This window comes from Eleutherodactylus coqui, chromosome 3, assembly GCF_035609145.1.
Source record: "Eleutherodactylus coqui strain aEleCoq1 chromosome 3, aEleCoq1.hap1, whole genome shotgun sequence".
Lineage (NCBI taxonomy): Eukaryota > Metazoa > Chordata > Amphibia > Anura > Eleutherodactylidae > Eleutherodactylus > Eleutherodactylus coqui.
In genome coordinates this window covers 441667-469639 of record NC_089839.1, presented here as the reverse complement: position 1 = coordinate 469639, position 27973 = coordinate 441667, and the positions used below count along the sequence as shown (strand labels likewise).

Sequence of the window (27973 nt, the reverse complement as noted above, 5' to 3'; positions counted from 1 at the left end):
CATCCGAATATCCGCGACAGTCTCAATCAGTGAATGTCTCTCTGGACTAACGTTTGTCTAAGTAGAAGCGATATTGAGCAGCTTTCCAAAATAAAGGTTAGAATCGGTAGCAGCCTTGGCGGTAGAGCGGCGGTGGATGCGAAGGCGCCATCACATGGTCTGCGAATCCTGATGACTTGGCAGGAGACCAGTTTGTTTAATGCTGGATTTACCCAATTCAGTTTCTGGAGACCATAATGAGGTGCCAGATCCACCGATGCAAGGCAAGGCTACCACGAATCCTGAGAGTCGGCAGGTAAGCATAAACAATGGACAGACGGTGGAGGACGTCATCAGCGCCTACAGTGCATGAGGTTACACTAGAGCCCCCGGCGCCCCCACTACTGACAGTTTCCATAGAGCCACATCATACCGTGCCTTTGTCCTGCAAGCACATCATTAACGTGCAGACGTCCCCTGTTGCTTGATGATTCACCAACATTACAGCTTCGTCTTCTGTGATCGTGTGAACGTCATCACCCCACTCAATAACTGCAAGACAAGAAAACCCCGTTAGTGGTTAGAGAGCGCCTGTAGGGGGCGTATATGTAACACAGCCCTTACACAGAATACGATGACACTTAACCAATCAGTTCATTGTGAAGACCTTACGGTGACGAGAGACGGGGATGCTGGGAAATGATCGTCGCCGATACGGGAAGCGGAAGGTCTTTCTAAACGCCCGATTACACGGGATGAGCTGTGGGGCAAACGACGCCGGACCCTGTCCCCGTGTTACACAGGAGCGAGGATCGCCAGGAGCGCGGCCGGCAAGGAGGAAACTGAACGGCTGAACACCTCTCATCCAGACTCCGCAAGCATTTACAAGGGACGCCTATCGCTTAAAACCCCGCGGGAGCGCAGAAGGCTGAGCTACTACCGACCATAATCGCCCCGTGTAAAAGGGCCTTTAGCAACCAACAAAATAAAGTTGAAGTATTTGGAAAAAATACAAAAAAAACAGAAAATTTATTTGTTTTTATTATTTTAACATGAAGTAAAAACAAAAAACCAACAGTACCGAGCTAAAATAAGCATAATAGTGACACACGTGTTGCAAAGTTATTATAAGTCTTTGTAAAACGTTTTCTTTTTCCATCAGAGCTTCTTTTGGTACTTTTTCGGCTGTGTTCTTGTGAATTTTCCCTTTTTAACACCCAACAGTAGTCTGCCATCATGGTGACATTCCATCGACCTTGGTATCTGCGCTCCATTTCTTCTAGATCTTGATGGAAACGTTCTCCTTGTTCCTCACTTACAGCCCCAAGATTTTCTGGAAAGTAGTCCAGATGTGAGTGAAGGAAATGCACTTTGACACTCATGTTGCAGCCCCGGATTTTGTAGTTTTGTAACAATTCAGCAACCAAAGTTTTGTAGTTTGGGTCTTTTTTATTTCCAAGAAAGCCTGTTACAACAAGTTTAAATGAATTCCAGGCATTTTTTTCTTCCATTTCCATTTTAGTGACAAAGATTTCATCTTTTAAACGTTTTCTTATGTCAGGCCCAACAAAGACTCCCTCCTTCAGCTTAGCATCTGATAGACCAGGGAACTGTTCACAAAGATACTTGAAACCCCCTCCTTCTTTGTGTAATGCTTTCACAAACTGTTTCATTAGTCCCAATTTGATATGAAGTGGTGGAAGGAAGATCTTTTTAGGATCCACTAAACTTTGTCTTTCAACATTTTTAACTCCAGGAATAAGAGCCTTTCTGATTGGCCAGGTCTGCTTGACATAGTGTTGTTTCCTGTCACGGCTATCCCATTCACAGAGGAAACATGGAAACTTTGTGTGACCACTTTGTTGACCTAGTAACATGGAAATAACTTTCAAATCCCCACAAATGGTCCATTTATGGTCAGAGTAGCTGAGCTTATTAAGAACCAACCCAAGATTTTCAAATGGACTGAGTGTCCAACAGGCACAGAAGCATATTGGTTACCATTGTGAAGAAGTACGGCTTTCAAACTCCTCTGACGAATCTATGACAAGTCTCCATTCCTCTGGGTCATACGTTATGTTGAACATTTCCATGATTCCAGGTACATTGTTGCAGAAAACTAGTTCACCCCCTTGTGTAAAAAAAGGGACAAATTCCTTTTCTCTAAGTCGGTACCATGAAAATGAAACACCGGAAGCTAACATGTGTCTTTCTTTAAGTCTAGACCCTCACACTTCCGCTGAATCCTTTGGTAGGCCCAGATCTCGTACTAAATCGTTCAAGTCTGATTGAGAGAAAAGTTCAGGGTCATTGGTACCGGGATCATAGCGGTCATCATTATCGCTGCTACTATGTGACATTTGGTCTAAATCGTCTAAAATATTGTCCAGGGTATCCGGAGGTGAAGGACTAGGCAAGTCAGGTCCATGAGGAACAGGGCGAATGTTGGTTGGGTATGAAATGTCCTTCCTGAACAAGAACAAACATAACAGTCATCACTGTGATCTTTAGGCTCCCTCCAAACCATGGGTACTCCAAAACCAAATGATTTCTTCCTACCTTGAAACCATTGTCTCAGTTCTTCAACACACACAGAACACACTATATGGGGAGCCCAAGATTTATCTTGGTCCCCTAATTTCATACCAAAGTATGCAAAATACACCTTCTGAACAAAATTAGAAATGTTCCTTTGTTGCGTCTTGACGGTATAAGACCCACAAATATAACAGAAACAGTTAGGAGAGTTGACACATGTTCTAGTAGCCATTTCTTCTAAATACCGTATCACCAAACTGTTTGATGCGTCGACCACAGCGGCTGGCTCCACACGGAGTCACTGACTGCAGTCAAGGTCACGCCTAGCAGACAGTTTAGATTCGTTGTCGTACGCGTACCGAACCTGAAAAACCCTGAAAATAAGAACATTTCAGGTGAAATTTGTGACTTATCTAGGGGTGATGGAATTTTTTCACTATTTTTACCGTAATCAGCACAAAAAAATACTGTTAAACCCACTAATTAAATATGCTACAATTTTTTCATCTACGAAGGATCTGTTTAAACCAAAGGATTTATCGTCTGTCGCTCATGCAAACCGTTTATACAGATACATCTCTGGCTCGTTCAAACCAGAAATCAGTCTATGTTAGAACGGCATTGCAATGAATAGGAATGCTGCAATACCATGTCTGGCCACTACAGTGAGAACGGCACTGTCTGCTGCCTGCAGAAATTAGTCCACTGCACCCGCCCAGAAACCGCCGATCGACTGGGATCACTTGTGACAGACCACTGCTGATCAACTACTGATGACCTATCCTGAGGATAGGCCAGCAATTGTTTACAACTGGACAACCCCTTGTCAACGACTTGTGCACAATTTGTTTTTGTTATTTTAATTAAGCTAACAAAATATCCGTAGTATTTGTAGATTGTATCCCAGTCCACAGTCCAGTCCTAGGAGGCAGCAGCTGTCCGCCATAGGCAGCTGTGCGATGACGAACCGTTAAGTAAGATGATCCCCGCACTAGTGAACATTCAGGGGTCAAAAGAATGCAAACCACAATGTGTGCAGGCGGATCCAGGAGCAGCTGCCACGATACATGACAGCCAGAGCGCACGCCAGGAACACTACAGCGCAACTCTACGGCCATTTACATGGCGTCGCGTATCCTGACACTAAGGGAACGAACACAAGTAAAATGTAAAAACTATGACATGAGAAGAGAGGGAACAGAGATGCAACGCAGCGACAGCGAGCGCCGGGCGACGCAGCGAGCGCAGGGCGGGGCGACGTAGAGTGGGGCCACCCCAGTATCACTGTGACACCCCACGGTGGCCTCAAGTATAGTGACATCCCACGGCGGCCCCCAGTAGTAATAGCGACACCCCATGGCGACCACCAGTAGTATCAGTGACACCCCACAGTGGCCACCCCCCAATCCCCGTCCCCCCATAGACCCACATACCTACCCCCTCCTACTCGTGGAAGCGCCGCTGCTCCTCTGCCCGGCGCGCCGCCAGCAGCGTTGATCCCAGGTGCACACTGACATCAGTGTGCTGCCGGACGCCTCCTCCCCCCTGCTCTCGCGGAACCAAGTATGAGACGTCAGGGGATGGGGGTGGAGGATCCTGGCTGCACACTGATGTCACAGTGTGCGCCGGGATCAGTGCAGTGAGTGAATACTGGCAGGGGAGCCGCAGCCCCTGCCAGTATTCACTAACATGGTGATCGGCCAATGGCAACGAGTGCCAACAGGGAGAGCTCTGGTGCCATAGGTTCGCCACCACTGGTATATACTGTCAGATGAACTGGCTTCAGTGGAAGCCGGACTGCACGTTTTTTGTGAGACGACACGGCCGTGCGCAAGAGCGACAACATGCAATTTGGGGCAGGGACCCACATGAGAAAATATAATGCTCTCGAAAACGTGAAATGTGTTGCCGTTGTAGAAATACTTTTGGCGTCTTTCCCTCGGCAGGCCAGCGATGCCAACATAACCTGGGGGTATATTATTCCGAGGCACAACATATGTCAGCCCTGGGATCAGTGCGCCCGCGGCAGGAGCCATGCTGCAAAGCCTCACAATTCTGCAGACTGACCGCCGTCCACAAGTAGATGGAAATATACCACCGAGACCCTTGTTAATACGGTCTGAAGCTGCTCATATGCCTCATGAAAAAACTATTCTGCAGCATCTTTTCTTAGAACTCTGTTGTGCCTCCCTCTGTTATTCCTCCTGGAAATGTAGAAATATATTGACAATTGGCCCCTACACATTGACAAATACTATTTAAAGCGGTCTTCCAATCTTTGACATTTATGCGATAAATGTCTGATTAAAATAAAACGGAGAAGCTGAGCTTACCTCCTGTATTGTACTGTACGATACATACACCCAGCACATGGTCTTCACTAATCCATCAGAATAGTCTCACCTGCCAGTGGGACCATCATTGGGTTGGCTGCAGCCGAACCACCAGGTATTTCCACGACCCATCATCCTAACGAGAGAGAAGAATCGCACCTTCTGCCCGTTCCTCCACATCACCCATTCAGGTAGCTCCACCCTCCTATTTATTCTGCCAGGACTTCCTCTCCAATCAGCTGCAAAGCAGCCTCTGAATGCCTGCCCCTCCATAGCATGAAGTCACTAGCGGTGTCCCCATGCCCCGTTACTAGAGAAGACAGGTAGTGAACTGCAAATATTGACGCCTCGTGACGGCCACTTCCATTTTTTTTTTTTTTGCCTGAAAATCTAAATGTTTACTGTAAAGATATTACAAGATTAAAGGGGAGGTCTAGTTACTGGACAACATCCCTTTAATAGAGCTGTTTGTAGTTAAATAAACTGAGCTATACCGCTGCCGCCGGGATCCAGTGCTGCAGTCCCAGCGTTTGTTGTCACATGACCGCTGCAGTGGCGCTGCCGCTCAGTTCATAAACAGGACACTGCAGCTTCTGATTGTTGCGACAGTGACCATCACCAGAAGCCAGGCGATTGCTGCAGCGTAGCGCTGGATCCCGGGGGCGGGGCAAGTACAGCTCTGTATTACAGACAGTTCTATTCAAGGGATCTGGTCCGGTAACTCGACCGCCCCTTTAAGGATTCACACAGAGGCTGTTAGATGTGAAAAGTTAGTTTCCATTTAAAAAGAACTTTCCTTTTTGTGATCCCTCCTGAGGCATGATGGGAGCGATACCCGACGGTCTAGTGGTCTTTGGATCTGGTTCCTAACCCTCACGCTGAAGTCCCCACGTTACCCTGGAAGCCGAAATCAACCCGTTATTCCGTGAGGAGGACAGACCGGAGGTGTCCACAGGGGTCTGCCAGATAAAAGGAGAGGCGGCTAAACACATCCTGATGCCAGCAAGACAAAAGGAAGATGCAATGCAAGCACCTTCCAGCTCGGGGCGCTCCAGACCCGCGGGGGACAGGCGAGAGCCAATGTACAACTAGAGGACACACAAGGCTTAGACATTTGTTGACTGATGAAGACTTCCAGGGGTTTCCCAGAAATACATGTATCCTCCATTGACAAGCAGCGATCCCCAGGATGGCACACCCGGCAGGCCCAGGACATGCTTAGTGCCCGCTCGGATGTAGTTTTTCATCGATCTTCCCACCGGATGAACCAGGATTGCTAGGGCGATGCGCCGGGGCCTTGTGAACGGCTTTCTTGCATGAATTAGCGTTTCTGGCCCTTGTATCATTGATTGGGCAGCGCCCATATGTTTTGTACCACCAGGCATTCTATATCTGGACTGTCGCACCCGTCACTCGTGTTTGTTGCCATATATTACATCTATAGGGGTAAAGCACCAATTGTTGAGCCCTTTTACATTCTAGGGGCTAACAGGACGCTGGGGGAGGTTGGAGAGCAGGGTTGCCCTTCTTGGGGCGATTCCTCTCATCAGTTGCCATATGGATTAGGGTTACAGCAGGGGGGGGGGGGCGCAGTCCTTTTTGAAGATCATTTACCTAGCTTTTGTTATTTAGCTTTCTGTTAAGTGCCTTTTTTGTCTTTTATTCATTCTAATAAAGGTCATTTTTCTTTGTTTTTGTAGCTTTAGATCCCATTTCTTTGACAATATTTTGGCAAAAAGTTACATGCTGTGGCTTCTCTCTTCTGAAGACAGCTCCACCCTTGTCTATAGGGTTGTGCGAGTGAAGGGGGTGGGGGTATTGCAGCTCTGCTCCATTGAAGTGAATGGGAGCTGAGCTGCAACACCAGACACAACCCATGGACAAGGGTGGCGCTGTGTTTGGAAGAAAGCTACTGTGTTTTTCTAACCCTGGAAAACCTCTTTGACCCCTTAACGACCGCTGATACGTCCTTTGATGGCCTGTATCAGTGGCCTATGTATAAAGAGAGCTCGCGGACGACCTCTCTTCATGCAGCACGGGCGTCAGCTGTTTAATACAGCTGACACCTGCGGGCAATAGCTGCAATCGGGCACGGTCAGCTATTAACACTTTAAATGCCACTGCCAATTCTGGCATTTAAATCCCCTGATCGATGCTCAGGGGACCCGTATGGCTCCCCCGCGTGAGATTGCAGGGAGCCATGCAGGTGTCATGGTAGCCGGGGTCCTCCTGAAAGGCCCCAGGGGTGCCTTGATAGACTGCCTGTCAGATTGCAGTATCATGTAATGCTATAGCATTACATGATACTGCAGGAGCGATCAAAGCATCGCATGTTGTGGTCTACAAAAAAAAAAAAAAAGTTATAAAATTTTAAATCACTCCCCTTTTGCCATACCTATAATTAAAAAAAATACACATTTGGTATCGCCACATCTACCAAAGTAGCGCAATATTTACCCCGCACGGTGAGCGGCGTTCGAAAAAAAATAAAGAACGCCAGAACAACACTCTCAGTTCCCCCGTCTCCTAGAAAAATGCAATGAAAAGTGATCAAAAAGTTGTATGTATTCCGAAACGGTACCAACACAAACTAGAGGCCGCCTCGCCAAACATGAGCCTTCGTACAACTATGGCGACGGGAAAATAAAAAGTTACTGAAGATGCGGCAGAAAATAACTTTAAAAAATTAAATGTCTGAGAAAAAATAAGTAGTACAGCAAAAAAAATACACTAAGCTTGGTATGGTAGTAATCGTACTGACTAGAGATGGGCGAGCAGTGCCTTAGTCGAGTGCCTGCCCGCTCGTCCCTAAAGATTCGGGTGCCGGCGCGGGTGACAGGTGAGTTGCGGCGGTGAGCAGGGAGGAGCGGGGGGGGGGGGGGGGAAATCTCCCGTCCGTTCCTCCCCGCTGGCGGCTGTATCTTTAGAGACGATCGGGCAGATACTCGACTAAGGCACTGCTCGCCCATCTCTAGTACCGACCCATAGAAGAAAGTCATCGTGTCATTTTTGTTGCAGTTGGTGGGTCATAGAAACAAGACGCACAGAAAGATGGTGGAATGTCGTTTTTTCAATTTTACTCCACTTAGAATTTTTCAAACGTTTTTCAGTGCATTATATGGTCCTTTAAGGCTGCCTGTCCACGGGCGTTGCGATATCCCACGGTGGATCTCCACCGCCCAGGAGCAGGGGAGAGCTGACAGATCTCTGTGGTGAGCCTGACAGAAAGGATCACCACGGAGAGTCGCAGCAATTCGCAGCGGGGAACGCAGTGAAAATGTGCCCATGGAGAGGAGCCCTAAATAGCACCATTGGAAAATACAACCGCATAAACAAGCCCTCATGCAGCGACGTCGATGGAGAAATAAAGGAGTTGCGATTTTTTTTTAAAGTGGGGAGGAAAACATGAAAATGGAAAAAAAAAAAGGGGGCCGCATCATTAAAGGGGTTGTCCCGCGGCAGCAAGTGGGGTTATACACTTCTGTATGGCCATATTAATGCACTTTGTAATATACATTGTGCATTAATTATGAGCCATACAGAAGTTATTCACTTACCTGTTCCGTTGCTGGCGTCCTCGTCTCCATGGTGCCGTCTAATTTTCAGCGTCTAATCGTCGGATTAGACGCGCTTGCGCAGTCCGGTCGTCTTTTCTGAATGGGGCCGCTCGTGCCGGAGAGCTGGTCCTCGTAGCTCCGCCCCGTCACGTGCCGATTCCAGCCAATCAGGAGGCTGGAATCGGCAATGGACCGCACAGAAGACCTGCGGTCCACCGAGGGTGAAGATCCCGGCAGCCATCTTCACAAGGTAAGTCAGAAGTCGCCGGAGCGCGGGGATTCGGGTAAATACTGGACGGTTTGTTTTTTTTATGCCTGCATTGGGTTTGTCTCGCGCCGAACGGGGGGGCTATTGAAAAAAAAAAACCCTGTTTCGGCGCGGGACAACCCCTTTAAGGGGTTAAAGAATTTGTTCTGATTGGATTCTACTCCATTCCAATATGAAGCAGCAACAACTGCGCACCGAGTACTCTGGCATTAGGTGGATTCAAAGTCTTTATGTGAGGAAGGTAACATTAGAATTAGTCATGTGGCAGCTGAATTCGAGAACAGCGGCGCCCCAGGGCTGAACTCCGCTTCCTCAGCAGGCCTTTATACCGCATGGAATTCAGAGCGCTTGAAAAACAAAGCGCGTCATTTGATGCACGGGAGACAATCACAAGTGTTAGTGCAAACACCGCAGCAGAGCTGAGGAAGGATCCCATCACCCCAGACACAGTAGCACATTAATGGAAGAGGTTATGTCTCCACCGCCGGAGACATGATAATCAACCGCAGTTTCTACAATACGCTAGGTTCTCCTTACCTGCTGGTTGCACCCAGTTTCAGGTTTTACGTTCTGTTTTTCAGGCGGTCCTATCCATTTATCTGCTCTACTGCTTTTTGCAATTCCCTTTAAAACAGGGGCATAATGCAGGCCTAGCATCCTGCCAGTAGTTTGCTGTCCTGTACTTCCTTTCCTATGCTACATTGCGCGCTCTCTGGTCAAATCAGCAGGGAGGCAGCATGTGAATGCCCACCCCTCAGCTGTCCCAGGGCGATTGTAGGAGTGATTAGTAAACCCAAGTAATGCTTACACATACACAGGTGCAGTAACAGCAGAAGAGGCAGAGAATGCGGAGATGGTCTACACCGTGCCTGCGGGTACAGGGAGGAGGCTAAGATGATACCCGTGAGACGCGCTAAGAAAACATCCCAGTTACTACAGAAGCTGAATACCAAACATTCGGCAGTGGACTGAAGAGAAGCTGGGGACGCCTACTGGCAGCCACCTCAAAACAACACATTTCTAATGAAAGTGTATTACAAGATTGATAACACACATTACATGAGTATAAAGTTGGTGCTACTTTAAGATGCATCAGAAGTTTTCAGAACTTGGACCCCACTATTGGCTAAATGAAGGAACATTGGACTTATGAAAGCCATGTTCCTTCCCAAATCTTGCATCTCTCCATTAAGTTTGACGAGGTGCCTATATTAATGGGATCGGAAGGTCTGAAATACACTTGAACCCATAACAATGCAACATTAAATGGTCACTGAACTTGGAAAACATTCATGTCAATACAATAAGTAGCAAAAATACAAACCGCTGTTTATCTAAAATGACATTTTTGGATTGCAAAAATCACTAAAAATGCTGGCCACTAGGGTCCCTCTTCCTTCCAATTTGCTGTTCCTTGCCTGTCTAGTAACAGAAACCGAGGATAACCAAAAGTGTGTGTGTGTGTGTGGGGGGTGTTGTCTCATACTATCAATAGAAGTCTATGGAGAGGAGATGAGGACACTGCTGGATGGACATAAACAGATTCACAGACATGCTGCTACAGTGTATGGAGACATCATGGAAGCAGGTCTACACCCACCAGCTCAGAGAGAGAGAAGAGATCCTGCTGCTCTATGTGTACAGTGTATGGAGACATCATAGCAGCAGTCGAGAGAGAGAGACAGAGAGAGAGAGACAGAGAGAGTGAAGATCCTGCTCTCCTATGTGTACAGTGTATGGAGACATCATAGCAGCAGTCTACACCCAGCAGCTCAGAGGTAGAGAAGAGATCCTGCTCTCCTATGTGCGCAGTGTATGGAGACATCATAGCAGCAGTCTATACCCACCAGCTCAGAGATGGAGAAGAGATCCTGCTCTCCAATATGTACAGTGTATGGAGACATCATAGCAGCAGTCTACACCCACCAGCTCAGAGATAGAGAAGAGATCCTGCTCTCCTATGTGCGCAGTGTATGGAGACATCATAGCAGCAGTCTATACCCACCAGCTCAGAGATGGAGAAGAGATCCTGCTCTCCAATATGTACAGTGTATGGAGACATCATAGCAGCAGTCTACACCCACCAGCTCATAGATGGAGAAGAGATCCTGCTCTCCTATGTGTACAGTGTATGGAGACATCATAGCAGCAGTCTACACCCAGCAGCTCAGAGGTAGAGAAGAGATCCTGCTCTCCTATGTGCGCAGTGTATGGAGACATCATAGCAGCAGTCTACACCCACCAGCTCAGAGATGGAGAAGAGATCCTGCTCTCTTCTGTGTACAGTGTATGCAGACATCATAGCAGCAGCCTACACCCACCAGCTCAGAGATAGAGAAGAGATCCTGCTCACCTATGTGTACAGTGTATGGAGACATCATAGCAGCAGTCTACACACACCAGCTCAGAGATAGAGAAGAGATCCTGCTCTCCTATGTGTACAGTGCATGGAGACATCATAGCAGCAGTCTACACCCACCAGATCAGAGATGAAGAAGAGATCCTGCTCACCTATGTGTACAGTGTATGGAGACATAATAGCAGTAGTCTACACCCACCAGATCAGAGATGAAGAGGAGATCCTGCTCTCATATGTGTGCAGTGTATGGACACATCATAGCAGCAGACTACACCCACCAGCTCAGAGATAGTGAAGAGATGCTGCTCTCCTATGTGTGCAGTGTATGGAGACATCATAGCAGCAGTCTACACCCACCAGCTCAGAGATAGAGAAGAGATCCTGCTCTCATATGTGTACAGTGCATGGAGACATCATAGCAGCAGTCTACACCCACCAGATCAGAGATGAAGAAGAGATCCTGCTCCCCTAAGTTATGTAATGCTATTCCTCATATACACACAGCAGTCACCTGAGTGTGTCACAACTGTCTGAAAACGCAGGTCTGCTTTAAATAAAGGCTATGGGCACTGGACATGGTGGAAAATAATTCTACACGTTAGCCAGTACCGTGAGTTAAAATAAAGTTGGACTGAGTTTCAGAATACAATCTCTCTTCGCTCATTCACCTATTCTCAGAACCGCCGATATGCAATTTGCAACCTGCTCCTGTCAAATATATATATATATACATACAGATACATACATACATATATACACACACACACACACACACACACACACACACACACACACACACACACAGCGACCAGGGAATCCACGCCGCAGCACCAGCTTCTGAGGTCCCTTCCAACTCGATGGACCCGATGAACCCGGGAGGTCCCTTCCAACTCGATGGACCCGATGAACCCGGGAGGTCCCTTCCAACTCGATGGACCCGATGAACCCGGGAGGTCCCTTCCAACTCGATGGACCCGATGAACCCGGGAGGTCCCTTCCAACTCGATGGACCCGATGAACCCGGGAGGTCCCTTCCAACTCGATGGACCCGATGAACCTGGGTGGTCCCTTCCAACTCGATGGATTCTAGGATTCTATGAAAATTGGCAACTGGACAGTGTAATTCTCTAAAATGCAATAATTTAGGTTTTATCTTGAGACAGAAACCTTTTATCATCGGCAGGAAGAGAAAAGACCTTTCTGGAGTGCAGCAAGTCGCCAACACCTGAATCTGATCCAAAAAGGTATGTACACAGTAAACTGTGAACCGCTTGTAAACTACGCTCCATGAACTGGCACACCCATCCCAAGCTATTAAATGAAGACTTTACAGATCATTAGCTAATGTAATTGTGTTTGTGCAAGGCTTTTGATATTATGGAGACGGCTCGCTGGCCTCGGAACAACGTCCACAGAATATTTCATGGGGGGAAAAGTTATTTCAAGGCTGCAACATACTACAGATCGATCTTACAATTCATTCCCACCCACAATACATAGTTTGCATATCTCATACACAACAGTATGGGAGGTTCATCAAGAATACTGGGACCATAATGCATTGCAAGCATGTAACGAAGGCTTATTAAACCGCATTTTAAGCTCACATCAGCAGATGTAAAGATGCACAACCCCTTTTGGAATGTAGGTCCGGCTCCCGCCAGCCCTGCAAACCGCCAATGATGCCAAGGAGCTTATATCCCCCTGCAGCAGCCGCTGAAGAGGAAACTTGGTATAACAGGGCGCCAGTCACATGAATGTACAAGGACAGCACATGAGTCGCCACAGATGGGCGTATGAACAGGTGATGCCATCTTGGCACAACCCCTTTAAGCAAATGGCTGCCTCTTATTACGGATTGAGTAAGGGAATAATAATAGTGTTGTCTTATGGAGTTAGACTTATTTTAGAAGTACCATTCGCAGCTCAAAGCCAGATTTCTGGTCTCTTTGTGAAGACTTATGCATGCCATTAAGCGGGATGTATGAACTTTGCATAGCGTGAACTTTTTAGGAAAGGCTGGGTTCCTTAGGTCAGACTTTTACAGATTACAGAGCTGGATGGCGTTCTCACAAAACCTCGGGTTATCTGCTTTCATGATGCTTATAGGGTATCAATGTTTTACTTTGGCCCTTTTTCAGTACATTTGAAGTCTAAAGTGCCAGAAACGCAAGCGACCTTGGATATGCATCAATTTAATGCTACAGACCAAAAGAGTCAATGTACACATCCCGGGGTCCCAGGGTACAAGTTCACACATAGGCAGGAGGGAGGAGAGGGTAAACTTGAAGCAGCACCTCGAAATAAATGAGCAACAATATGAAGAGTAACAGAGCGAGCGGATGAGGGAGCCGTGCCACCGCCACACTAAAAAGGAACTGAAGAGCTGGAAAACTTCCCTAAAGTTCCCTTCATATTTGGCGCAGGGCGGAGACTGGAGGAGCAGCACTAGAATATGATCCTGCCATAAAAGCTATTCAAAATGTCAGCGTTTTCTCCCTTCAACACAAAAGGGCGGGCATCTAGGGAGCCAGGTCCAAGGACAGCTGCCATGTTTTTGAGAACTTTCCTTCCCCAGAGCAGTGGAAATGCATCTAAGCCAGTCATCAGCTATAATCCGGGATCTACTGAGCAGGCGTTTATGGGAGGGAGCAGTCCTCATCAGGTATCCACTTAGGATCAACAGTGATCTGCTCTTCTCAGCTCACTTCCAAGTTCAGCTGAACCAAACTGGATTTATACTGGTAGCATCCATGTTATTTGGCCCGACAGGCTGATGTGTGGCCCCTAGTACTTTGGCTGCACAACCAACAGTGAACACTTGAGCTCAGAACTTATGCATCTATGATAATAATTGGAAAATCTATAAAATCCCAAACATTTTTTCTTAGTCTTAAGGGACTGACCCTTCTCAATGACCACTACCGATCATGGTAGGTCACGCAGCTTAAACTCCCAGTGATCATTGACTGTACATTGGTCTTACTCTCCACAACCGGCGGATTTGCATAAAGAACTTCAATGTTGATGGCAGGATAGTGAAATACAAAAATATATAAACAGCTAAAGAACACATTGAGACCCTCGCTATTAGAAATGGGAAAAAGAACAAAGAAACAATTCAGAAGGCAAGTAGAGGAGCAAGAGACCCCGATCACAAACTAACATGTTTCTACACAAATGCCCAGAGCTGGGAAACAAACAAGGGGAATTGGAGCTCCGAACACAGGAAGAGAAATATGAGGTCATCGGAAACTTGGTGGGATGATACACATTCCACGGTCTCCATTAATGCTATATTAATGGAGACCTCCCGTGGCGTAAATCCGCGGGAAATAGAACATGCCGCGATTTCCCGCTGCGGAGCACTGGCAGGTAGAAAGCTATTAGGTTCAATAAAACCTATTCGCTGCGGAATTCACACGTGGATTTACGCTGCGGGAAACACGGTAGAAATAGGTTTGTGGGCATTCACCCGAAAGAAGAGGAGGTGTTGCATTGTATGTTAGGAAAGCAACATCTCCACCATGATTCAAGCTTCCAAGCATGGGCGTTTTGTAGGGTATTATTGTATCTTGATGCCACCAGAAAGTCCTGGTGGAGCCAAGATCGACAGGGGGTGACGCCCCCAGCCCCCCTAATTGGCTGCAGAGCTCATTGGCCTGCAGGTCCTGGAAGGCCACTAAGGAATTGCAGCAGCAAGTTGTTTTGCCGGTGGCTATGGCCCACAAGCGCGCTCCTTACCCCACCCCCACCCCCTTCATGGGTGAAGTTGCAGACTGCGGCTGTATTGGGACCAGTCAACAGGGAAGCGCCCATCAGGGACCACAGAGTCGGGGGCCCGCACGGAGGTGGCGGCCGGGGAGGTGACTGGCAGGACGCAGCACAGAGGCGGCGGCTGGCACGGTGGTGACTTGCGGCTGGTGGGACGCAGCACACAGGCAGTGGGCGGCTCAGAGGCGTGAGCTGTTACTCTGCACATGGAAGGGGGGGGGGGGGGTGCTGCTCCACGGATACTGCTGGCTGCAATGTGTAAATTGATTTGTGCCGGCCCTGCAGGCTTAGGCTGAAGGTTAGTGTCCTTCTTAGGCTTACATTAGTAGATGTTAATGCTGCCATGTTACCGCCGAAACATGGCAGCCTTTACAGCTAATAATGCAAGCCTAAGAAGAACAGTAACCTTCAGCCTAAGGCTGCAGTCCTAGCACAAACCAATCCACACGCTGCTAGGACCTTCCAGCCTTGACCCTATCAGGAGCTGGGGGTGTCACAGGAGTGTTTCTCCTGTCAAACGTTCTGTTGAAACTGTTTGGGGAAGAATACAAGGAGAGAACAACAGAAAGGACACCATTGTAGGCATTTACTATAGGCCGCCTGGACAAGCAGAAGATATGGAGGAACTCTTTCTACATCAGATGGCCAAGCTCTCAAAGAAGCCCAACATAGTGATCATGGGAGATTTTACCCATCCAGACATTTGTTGGGAATCTCTCAGGTAAAAGTAATGGATCCAACAGATTCTTATCCGCTCGTTGGCAACTTTATCTTCCAGAAGGTAGAAGAGAAAACAAGGGGATCTGCCATCGAGGACCTAACTGCCATTTACACGCAACAATTGAACGAACTTTGCGTGATAAACAAAAATGTGCGCTAATTGTTTCATCTAAAAGCACTTTTATTCACACACTAGAAAGGAATGGAGTAATTAACCGGAGCCAGCATGAGTTTACACAGACAAGTCATGCCAGTCTAATTCAATTTCGTTCTATGACCCAAAGGTGGCTAGCTAACACCAGAGAAGAGAGAGGATTCAAAGAGATCTAGAAAAGCCTGAACAGTGGGCGGCGACTAACAGAATGGTATTTAACAAGGAGAAATGCAAAGTCCTACATCTGGGCAAGAAAAATGAAAAAAAGCAAATACAGAATGGGAGGAATTGGGCTAAGCAGCAGCACATGTGAAAAATACTTTGGTATACTAATAGATCATAGACTGAACATGAGTCAACAATGTGATGCAGCAGACAAAAAGGCAAACACAATTCTGAGATGTATTAAGGGAAGCATAGAGTCTAGATCACGTGAGGTCATTATCCCCTCTACTCTTCCTTAGTCAGACCTCACCTGGAATACTGGGTCCAGTTCTGGGCACCCCACTTTATAACAGACAGACAAACTGGAGCAAGTCCAGAGAAGAGTTACCAAGATAGTGAGCGGTCTGCAAATCATGTCCTATGAGGAACGGTTAAAGGATCTGGGAATGTTTAGCAGAAGAGAAGGCTGAGAGGAGACTTAATAGCGGTCTACAAATATCTGAAGGGCTGTCACAGTACAGAGGGATCAGCCCTATTCTCATCTGCACAAGGAAAGACTAGAAGCAATGGGATGAAACTGAGAGGGAGGAGACACAGATTAGATATTAGACAGTGAGGGGGATCAATGAGTGGAACAGGTTGCCACGGGAGGTGGGGGGGGGGGGTTCTCCTACAATGGAAGTCTCCAGAGGCTGGACAGACATCTGTCTGGGATGATTTAGTGAATCCTGCACTAAGCAGGGGGTTGGACCCGATGACCCCGGAGGACCTGATGACCCTTTCAACTCTACCACTCTACGATTCTATGACACTTGGCCTGATAGCCTTAGGCATGATTCTGGTCAAACTCACATTCACAGTCCTCCATTAGACATTAAAGCCTTGCAACTGCTAGTGTCCCAACTATTAGAGATTGTTCTCCTACATTCCTAGCGAACCTGCTTAGTCCCTCAAATGTCCCTTTTAGGGTGCACTTAGCTTTTAAGGAGGCCGGCCACATTTACATGCGTCACGCGAGTACTAGGCATGACTGACTCCTCTGGAGTAGGGAGTGTTCCTCAACCACAGCCCTGGCTCGCTGTTGACGTCCAGATGCAGGTCCTGGCCAGCTATCTAGTTCAGAAGACCCAAAGCCCCTGGAAATGGTTTCTGCTGTCTTCAGATGGTTGTCGCGAGTCTCCGCAGGTTCAGCCTTAGCACGCTGCATCTTACAGGTCACCTGCAGATTGTTGCACCCCAGCCTTCAGCTTCTCACAGACTCCGTGGGCCTCGGCGGTTTGTAGCTCCTGACACCGCCGCCCAAGTCCTGCATCTTCTCTTGGTGACACAGCTCAGGGGTTTTATATGGATCCTGGAACATTCTAGCACTTTCCTGGGGGTGGGGCTTAGACCCTGCTGCACTGCCTGTGACCTCACTGGGAGGAACGGACCCCAGAATGACCCTCTCCCTGCCGGTCACATCTACGGGCAGGAAGTGGAGCCTAGTTCAGCAGCTCATGCCGTTGGTTCAAACCCGTTGCAGACTACGGGGGAGTGCAGAGCAGCGCTCTACCCTACAACAGCGTGACATTTGTGATGGCCGCTGTATCTCAGGAGTCACAGCCCACTTCCACCAGAAACAAAATGCCCTTATTTATTGCTAGAAAATCAAAAACCAGAGCCGGGGCCGTTCCGTGCGCTCACTGCGGCGACTTGGAGAAGTCAAGCAACAAGACGTTACGGGCTTTAACCTTCCTTGTGGATGGCAAGATCTTTGCTCCCGCTGTTCCGGCAGGCGATGGACACACAAGTGCACAGCTGTCCGATGGCAGGAAGATCTTGGAAAGCATAAGAAACGGACACAGACTGTCTAGATTAGACATGAAGAAGCGACTTGGAATCCCGCGAGGACGTCTGTGCGCTGCGTGAAGGAAACCACCCGGAAACAATGAGTTCTGCTCCGTAATTACAGAGATAAAGCAGCGGCACCTTCTCAATCAATAGGTGCAGGAGATCCCGCAGCGACACAAGGACACTTCTCCACAATGTCACGTCTTGTACGCTTCCTTAAAGGGAACCGGAAACGAAGGGCCCCTCTACACGGCCTGATCATCGATCGCAGGATCTCTGAAGCACTGGGCCGTATACAATATACAATGCCTGCAGCCATGATGAAGGGTCGCTCGCTCCTCGTCAGAAATATAGAAATAGGTTTTTTAAGCAGGATAGAAAGAAAAAACAAAAACCCCACAAAGCTGAATAACTTTGGGATGGTTGTCATCGCGCCGAGCGGCAGAATAAAGCTCTTCGCAGTTTGTACACCGTTAAAGCAATACTCCCACAAAGATGACGACGGACGGGGTTTTTTTTTTACTATTTCTCATCAATTAGAAACTTTAAACATTTTTCCGGACAGCCCTGCGCCAAAGAGGACGATGGCGGATCCTGGTATGGGAGAGGCGTGGAGGGGTCGCCGAGGGGCGTGAACAAGGGGCAGTATTCGCCGGCTCACATCCCAGGACTAAAAGCTGCAGGCTGGCGGTAGGCGCCCCTTTAACCCCTTCCTGACCTGTTTGTGCCCAATTGGCATTCTGGGAATCTGCCATGTGTCGTGGTTTTGCGTCTCGTTGTACTTTGTTTACAGACAAGATACTAAAAACAAGACGGAGGAACCTGTTTAGGATTTACTCGCTGGGCCGACCATCAGATCGCACGTAGGGGAATTAATAACGCAGCACATTTTTAATATTTTGACAGTTTTTCATTTGTTTGTTAACCAGAACGGTGATTATTGGAAGTGACAACTAACGTCATGAGGGGCGCGCTTACATGTAGCGCGATTGGTGCGGATCTGCGTGTGAACGCACCGCTATAGATTTCTAGATTAACCCTCTACTGTACAATCGCCTATACTTACTAGTATTGACTGTGATAGTGTAACACACTAGGCATTAACCCCTTCTGACAGGAGAGAAGGGGAGCGACATGTGGTGCAGCGCTGTGATTGGCTGTCAGTGATGACATCGTCAGGACCTAAACCATCACCCCAACAGGATGTTAGCGGCAGCCCGCTTCAGGCATTTTACCTGCTTCGTTATTAGAGCGCCCCCTTGTGACAGTCCTGAGAATAGGGCCCTGAACACCGTCAAAGTCCCCAACAAGAAGTTGCAACCCTGCTGCACAGAGCCCAGGCAGCGGCGACGCATATTTACCATCGGCGGTAGCAAAGGGGTTAAAGGGTTCAGTTTTATAAAAACATGGCCGCTTTTTTACAGAAACCGCGCCACACCTGACCGACCACGGGAAGCGCCGGCATACACGTCCGCTGGTCTGTGGACAGGCCTGGAGCAGCCATGTTTTTCTAGTCCTGAACAACCACTTCACCGGAAAAAGGAGAGTTTCCAAGTCAGCAGCGAAAAAGACGGGCCTCAGCCTCCCCATCGGGCAGAAAAACGAGCAGTTCCTCTTGTCTCCTGCCGCTGATCCCTCCGATCCCGCTCCTCACATCCCCACATGCTGCCTCCTCTTTTGCCAATGTGAAGAACGTCTCAGAGTTTGTCATTTTGTATTTGGGCTCGGTAGCCGGCGAGTTCCAGCGAGCGACGACTTCTCCGCATCTCCTGAGTGATGAATAAGGCGTCTTCTAATGCAATCTGAAATGTGAGTTTATGCTTCAAGTGCAGCCAATTTATATCCCTGTCCAAGGAGGCGCCACGGCGCAATTAAAGGGAGGGCAAACCGTTTGGACACAAAAGGCCGAGGGGGGGGGGGGGGGGGGAGGGTAGAGGGGCGCACGACACAAGAAGCCAGGACTCTCCCCAGCCCCTTCCCATCATGTCTCCAATGGGCATAACAGTCTACATGTTTGACTCAGGGAGTCCTTTAACCCCTTAACGACTGCCCCATCGGGAAACTACGTCCTCAGAAAGTGGGCCTAAATCCTAGAGGACGTAGTTTTATGCATCCTCTTTGGATTAATGCCCACTTGCCTGAGGACGTGACAGCTCCATGCTGTCGGTGCCCGCAGGTAGCCGACAGCATGGAGCTGTCATCCCAGGATGCGGGCAGTCCCCCCCGGCATTGCGATCGGCGCTAGCCAATGGCTAGCGCCGATCGCAAAAAAGTAAAGAAAACTGTCAAAAAAGTTAGTTCTTCAGCTGCCCTGCTGGATCGGCTCCACCAGGGCAGCTGAAATTACTTACCCGGCTTGTCGGCGGTGTCCCACGGAGATCTCGTCCTCCCGGACCCGCCGGCGGCCTTCTGCGCATGCGCGCCAGACGATGACGTCACGCGCATGCGCAGAAGCCCGGGAGCCCCCGGCAAATTTAAAATCTCCTGGCTCCCGGCTCCTGAAGGTAGCCGGGAGCCAGGAGGTGTTACCGGGGACCGCTGTGAGCGGTCCCCGGGCCCGCGATCGCCGCTATCGATCAGATAGCGGCGATCGCGAAAAAGTAAAAAAAAAGTAAGGTTTCACCTCCCCTCATGGATCGGATCCATGAGGGGAGGTGAAAATACTCACCCCCGGTCCTCTGCGATGTCCCGATGTCCCGGGACCCGAAATCCCGGTCTGCGCATGCGCGCCCGATGATTGACATCGGGCGCGTGCACAGAGGGGCTCGAGCCCCGGGAAATTCAAAATCCCTCTGCTCTTGGCTGCCATGTGTAGCCAAGAGCAGAGGGATGTCACTGGGGACGTGATCACTGTCATCCAATGGATGACAGTGATCATTTAAAGTAAAAAAAAAAGTGCAAAAAGTTAAAAAATAAAAATAAAAAAGGGGTAAAAAGTAAAAAAAAAAAGTGCAAAAAGTTAAATAAAAAAAGTTTTAAAAAGTTTAAAAAACTTGCGTTTCATCTCCCCCCACGGATCATATCCGTGAGGGAGGATGAAATGACGTACCTAAGGCCCACGGATTTATCCGCGGACCTTACCCCAGCTTCTGCGCACGCGCCCGTCGCCAATATGGCAGGTGCATGCGCAAAAGCCATGGTAATTTAAAATCTCCCTGCTCCTGGCTACAAAACTTAGCCGAGAGCCTGGAGATTTCACGAGATTTCACCGCGGTGAGTGGTTCCTGATCACGTGTTCGCCGTTATCCAATGGATAATGGCGATCACGTAAAAGTAAAAAAAAGGTGAAGGTTCATCTCCCCTCACCGATGCGATCGGTGAGAGGAGATGAAACTTTTTACCGGAGGCCTCCGTATTTGCGCCCCGACACAATCTTCTTCCGTGAACGTTCCCTGATTCTGCGCATGCGACCGCCGGCAAAACACCGGACACATGCGCAGGAGTCGGGGAGCACAGGAAATTTAAAATCTCCTCGCTCCCAGCGACCAACGGTCGCCGAGAGCCTGGAGCAGTGACGGGTGGCCTCGTTGGGCGGTCCCGGTCACGTGAAAAAAAGGTAGCGATCTACCTTAGGTCGGTCTCACATGACCGGATAGGAATTACGGATTCTGCATGCTTCTGATCCGCGGTAATACGCAGATCAATCGCATTGGATTACACAATTCCGCTCACATTAGTGGGTCGGAATTGTATAATCCACTCGCAGAAAAGAGAACGCAGCATGTTCTATTTTACCGCAGATATCCGCAACATAGAGCCCATTGTGCTCCGTGGTCGCGGATATACCCGCAGCCCATACGCAACTACCTTGTATACGGGCTGCGGGTACCCGCGTCATCGCTAAGCGACGGTGCGGAAAATACAAACAAAAAAATATATATATACTGCGTATGACCGCCTGTGTGAGTAGGCAGTTATGCGCAGTACATTACGCAGCCGTACGCAGGGTCACAGCCGGGCTCACAGCTGGGATCCGCTGCGGGCCTCCGCAAGCTGATTCTGCATACGGCCGTGTGAGCCCGGCGTTATTCAGACCGCTACCTGTAATACGCAATTTACAAGAAGCTCCGGGAGCACTCGCCTTCCTGCAGTTCCAGGAGCAGCTTGTTGAGCGCCTTCTGTGTGAGACCACCGCACCTCAGCAGGCTTACGGAGACTCACAGAGCGCCACTTTTTACACCCCATCCCCGCCACTGAGGTCACGAAATACCCCCAAAAAGCATGAGAGGAGGGGGGATGCCTGGTTTTATAGCCCCATGTACCCATCCAGCCTCCGTAATTACCCTTGTCTTTGGAAATATTACACAGTTCACATTATTACTTTTATCTAAGATTTGGGTAACGCCGAAAAGGGCGGGGGGGGGGGGGGGGGGTGTGTGTGTGTGGGGATATTTTTTTAAGGTGTCAATTTTTATTCCGTACAAGTGGGCAATGGGGCCTGGAATTTATTCAGTTGTGCCCTGAAATCCAACGGATGTTCCCTCCATTACAGGCCTTGCCATGTTTCCTGTAACTAGATTAGGGCCACAATGGGTATATTTCTGAACACGGGACAAACAGGGGTATCCATTTGGGGGTGAACGTCTTCATTCCTATGTACACTGTACAAAAAAAAATGTTTTTAAATTGACAAAATTGCCAAAAAAATGAAAATCGTAATTTTTTCCTTCTGCTTTGCTTAGATTTATTCAAATACTGTGGGGTCAAAATACGCAATACACCCCTAGATGAATTCATTAAGGGGTCTAGTTTTTAAAATGGGGTCATTTGTGGGGGGGTTTTATCGTTTTGGACGCTCAATGGCTCTATAATTGGGCAATGGGGCCTGGAATTTATACCGTTGTACCCTGAAATCCAACGGGTGCTCCATCCATTATAGGCCTAGCCATGTGTCCTTTAAGTAGATTAGGGCCACAAAGGGTATGGTTCTGAACACGGGACAAACGGGGGTATCCATTTTGGGGTGAAAGTCTTCATTCCTATGTGTGCTGTACAAAAAAAACTGTTTTTAAATTGATACAACTGCCGAAATAATGAAAATTGTAATTTTTCTCCTACTGCTTTGCTTAGATTTATTCAAAAATTTTAGTGTAACAATACACAGTACACCCCTAGATAAATTCGTTAGGGGGTCTAGTTTTCAAAATGGGGTCATTTGTGGGGGCTCTCTGTCGTTTTGGCCGCTCAAGGGCTCTACAAGTAGGCAATGGGGCCTAAATCACCTTCATGCTAAATTTCTGTTCTGAAAGCCACCGATTACTCCTTTCATTTTGGGCCCCGTTGTGCATGCAGACAAAAGATTAGGGCCACAATAGGTATGTTTCTGAACACGGGACAAACTGGGGTATCTATTTTGGGGTGCAAGTCTTCATTCATGCGTGTGCTGTACAAAAAAAGCTGTTTTTAAAATGACAGAATTGACAAAAAAATGAAAATCACAATTTTTTCTTTTTGCTTTGCTTCAATTCTTTCAAAAACTGTGGGGTCAAAATGGGCAGTACACCCCTAGATAAATTTGTTAAGGGGTCTAGTTTTCAAAATGGGGTCACTGGTGGGGGCTTTCTTTGGTTTTGGCTGCTCAAGAGCTCTACAAAAGTGCTATGGGGCCTAAAACGCCTTCAAGCAAAATTTATGTTCTGAAAGACACCGACTACTCCTTTCATTTTGGGTCCCGTTGTGCATCCAGACATAAGATTAGGGCCACAATGGGTATGTTTCTGAACACGGGAGAAACGGGGGTATCCATTTTGGTGTGTAAATCCTCATTTTCATGGGCTCTATAGGAAAAAAATATGTCTTTAAAATGACATATTTGCAAAAATATGAAATTTTATTTTTTCTCCTCTAAATTGAATTAATTCCTGAAAAAAACTGGTGGGGTCAAAATACTCATGACACCGCTCAGTGAATACACTAAGGGGTGTAGTTTTTAAAATGGGGTCATTTGAGGGGGTATCTATTATTCTGACACTTATGAGCCTTTGCAAACTTGGTTTGGTGCAGGAAAGCAAAGTGTTCCTCAAAATGCTGAAAAGTAATGTTAAATTTGTATGTCCTCTAAATGGTTAAAAAAAACACAAAAGTTTTTCAAGTGTGCATTCAGAATAAAGTAAACAGATGGAAATATATATCTTATCAAAAATTTGTACAGTATGTTTGGACATATTTGAGCTATTACGGTTGAAAATGTGAAAAAATGACAATTTTTTCAAAATTTTTCCAATATTGGTACTTTTAATAAATATACACAAATTATATCGGTCTCTTTTTACAACCTAAATGAAGTACAACATGTGGCGAAAAAACAATGTCAGAATCACTTGGATATGTAAAGCCTTTATGGAGTTATGCTACGTTGAACGACGCATGTCAGATTTCCAAAGTTTGGCTCCGTCACTAAGGCGCAAACAGGCTTCGTCACTAAGGGGTTAAAAAGCTTTCTTCATCTAAATATTGCAAAAACATTGCATTACTTTTCCTGTATTATACTCCAGAGCTGCACTCACCATTCTGCTGGTGGAGTCACTGTGTACATACATTACTTATCCTGTACTGATCCTGAGTTACATCCTGTATTATACCCCAGAGCTGCACTCACTATTCTGCTGGTGGAGTCACTGTGTACATACATTATTTATCCTGTACTGATCCTGAGTTACATCCTGTATTATACTCCAGAGCTGCACTCACTATTCTGCTGGTGGAGTCACTGTGTGCATACATTACTTATCCTGTACTGACCCTGAGTTACATCCTGTATTATACTCCAGAGCTGCACTCACTATTCTGCTGGTGGAGTCACTGTGTAAATACATTACTTATCCTGTACTGATCCTGAGTTACATCCTGTATTATACCCCAGAGCTGCACTCACTATTCTGCTGGTGGAGTCACTGTGTACATACATCACTTATCCTGTACTGCCCCTGAGTTACATCCTATATTATACTCCAGAGCTGCACTCACTATTCTGCTGCTGGAGTCACTGTGTACATACATCACTTATCCTGTACTGCTCCTGAGTTACATCCTGTATTATACCCCAGAGCTGCACTCACTATTCTGCTGGTGGAGTCACTGTGTACATACATTACTTATCCTGTACTGATCCTGAGTTACATCCTGTATTATACCCCAGAGCTGCACTCACTATTCTGCTGGTGGAGTCACTGTGTACATACATTACTTATCCTGTACTGATCCTGAGTTACATCCTGTATTATACCCCAGAGCTGCACTCACTATTCTGCTGGTGGAGTCACTGTGTACATACATTATTTATCCTGTACTGATCCTGAGTTACATCCTGTATTATACTCCAGAGCTGCACTCACTATTCTGCTGGTGGAGTCACTGTGTGCATACATTACTTATCCTGTACTGACCCTGAGTTACATCCTGTATTATACTCCAGAGCTGCACTCACTATTCTGCTGGTGGAGTCACTGTGTAAATACATTACTTATCCTGTACTGATCCTGAGTTACATCCTGTATTATACCCCAGAGCTGCACTCACTATTCTGCTGGTGGAGTCACTGTGTACATACATCACTTATCCTGTACTGCCCCTGAGTTACATCCTATATTATACTCCAGAGCTGCACTCACTATTCTGCTGCTGGAGTCACTGTGTACATACATCACTTATCCTGTACTGCTCCTGAGTTACATCCTGTATTATACCCCAGAGCTGCACTCACTATTCTGCTGGTGGAGTCACTGTGTACATACATTACTTATCCTGTACTGATCCTGAGTTATATCCTGTATTATACTCCAGAGCTGCACTCACTATTCTGCTGCTGGAGTCACTGTGTACATACATTACTTATCCTGTACTGATCCTGAGTTACATCCTGTATTATACCCCAGAGCTGCACTCACTATTCTGCTGCTGGAGTCAGTGTGTATATACATTACTTATCCTGTACTGCTCCTGAGTTACATCCTATATTATACTCCAGAGCTGCACTCACTATTCTGCTAGTAGTCACTGTGTACATGCATTACTTATCCTGTACTGCTCCTGAGTTACATCCTGTATTATACTCCAGAGCTGCACTCACTATTCTGCTAGTAGTCACTGTGTACATGCATTACTTATCCTGTACTGATCCTGAGTTACATCCTGTATTATACTGCAGAGCTGCACTCACTATTCTGCTGGTGGAGTCACTGTGTATATACATTACTTATCCTGTACTGCTCCTGAGTTACATCCTGTATTATACTGCAGAGCTGCACTCACTATTCTGCTAGTAGTCACTGTGTACATGCATTACTTATCCTGTACTGACCCTGAGTTACATTCTGTATTATACCCCAGAGCTGCACTCACTATTCTGCTAGTAGTCACTGTGTACATGCATTACTTATCCTGTACTGATCCTGAGTTACATCCTGTATTATACTCCAGAGCTGCACTCACTATTCTGCTAGTAGTCACTGTGTACATGCATTACTTATCCTGTACTGATCCTGAGTTACATTCTGTATTATACCCCAGAGCTGCACTCACTATTCTGCTAGTAGTCACTGTGTACATGCATTACTTATCCTGTACTGATCCTGAGTTACATCCTGTATTATACTGCAGAGCTGCCCTCACTATTCTGCTAGTAGTCACTGTGTACATACATTACTTATCCTGTACTGATCCTGAGTTACATCCTGTATTATACTCCAGAGCTGCACTCACTATTCTGCTAGTAGTCACTGTGTACATACATTACTTATCCTGTACTGATCCTGAGTTACATCCTGTATTATACTGCAGAGCTGCACTCACTATTCTGCTAGTAGTCACTGTGTACATGCATTACTTATCCTGTACTGATCCTGAGTTACATCCTGTATTATACTGCAGAGCTGCCCTCACTATTCTGCTAGTAGTCACTGTGTACATACATTACTTATCCTGTACTGATCCTGAGTTACATCCTGTATTATACTGCAGAGCTGCCCTCACTATTCTGCTAGTAGTCACTGTGTACATACATTACTTATCCTGTACTGCTCCTGAGTTACATCCTGTATTATACCCCAGAGCTGCCCTCACTATTCTGCTAGTAGTCACTGTGTACATACATTACTTATCCTGTACTTATCCTGAGTTACATCCTGTATTATACTGCAGAGCTGCACACCACAGTGCATCTTATCAATAGAGCCCCAGAACCCTGACAAAAAACACACAACACCTTGGAAAGCATGCCTCTGCAGATAATCCCAGCTCTGCTACATCAGTCTATACCAGCAGTTCCCAAACCATGCTCCGCGGAGCCCTTAGGGCTTGCCGAGCGACAGACAGGGTCTCCGTCTGAGAGTCTCTGTGGTGGCAAACCTATGGCACGTGTGCCGACGGCTGCTCATCACTGTAGTGATTATTGGCCGGAGTGCTGCAGCTCCCCACCGGTAATCACGCAGTGACGTCAGTGTGCACCCGGGATCCTCCTACCCAGAGTCCTCTCCTCCTTAGTTCAGCAGGGGAGGACATGGGAGGAAACGTTCCAGGCTCACACACAGACATCAGAGTGCACCCAGGATCAGCGCTGAAAAGAGGAGGAGCGGTAAATGGGTTTTGGGGGCTATTACGGTATTAGTGTATCTTGACGCCACCAGAAGCTAGGGGTTTGACAGGGGGAACGCCCCTCTCACACCCCTAGCTCCTGATACGGTCAAACCTACAAGGTCCTAGCAGCTTAGTAGCTGTAAATGCTGCCATGTTAGCCCTGTGACATGGCAGCATGTAAATGTAAGAATGTTAGGCTACGAATTAAAGGGATCCTCACCATAAGGGTGCAGGGGCTGCCAAAAAGCATGCAGACGCTTGAGCCCTCAGTGTAACCGCAACAGCTGTCCCCTGTTGCATCTGTAGCCTGTCGTGAGTCTGAGCGCACCAGTCGTCCCCCGTTGCATCTGGAGGCTACTTGTGGTCCGCTGCCTGTGTGCTGTGATATAGGTGTCCGGCACTGCCTCTGTGCTTGCTGAGCGGCGGTTCCTCCGCTGCCGGGCCGCTACCACAGTGCACTCAGGTGGGTGACGGCCGCCACCTGGCTTCTGCGTCTCCGCCGCTCCTCCGCTCACAGCACCGAACGCTGCGCCAGGGATGTGGAGGGTCACTTCCGGCCTGCTACCGCAGTGCAGTCAGGTGGGTGACGGCCGCCGCTTGGCTTCTGCCTCTCCGCCGCTCCCCCGCTTACAGCTCCGAAAGCTGCGGCAGTCCGCATCAGGGCACTTCGCCCATGACCAGGGAAGGGCACCGTTTCTGGGTCGCCGCACCTAAAGGCACTTA

General features: G+C 47.7%; 1 protein-coding gene across 1 annotated transcript in view; it reads right to left on the bottom strand.

Annotated features, from left to right (window-relative positions):
• The window catches only part of LPGAT1 (lysophosphatidylglycerol acyltransferase 1), a 133310-nt gene that overhangs the window by 78821 nt on the left and 26516 nt on the right, over nt 1–27973 (bottom strand). Inside the window, exon 3 of the mRNA XM_066595032.1 lies at nt 413–531. Coding sequence (XP_066451129.1) covers nt 413–531 — 119 coding nt within the window. The remainder of the gene's footprint in view (nt 1–412; nt 532–27973) is intronic.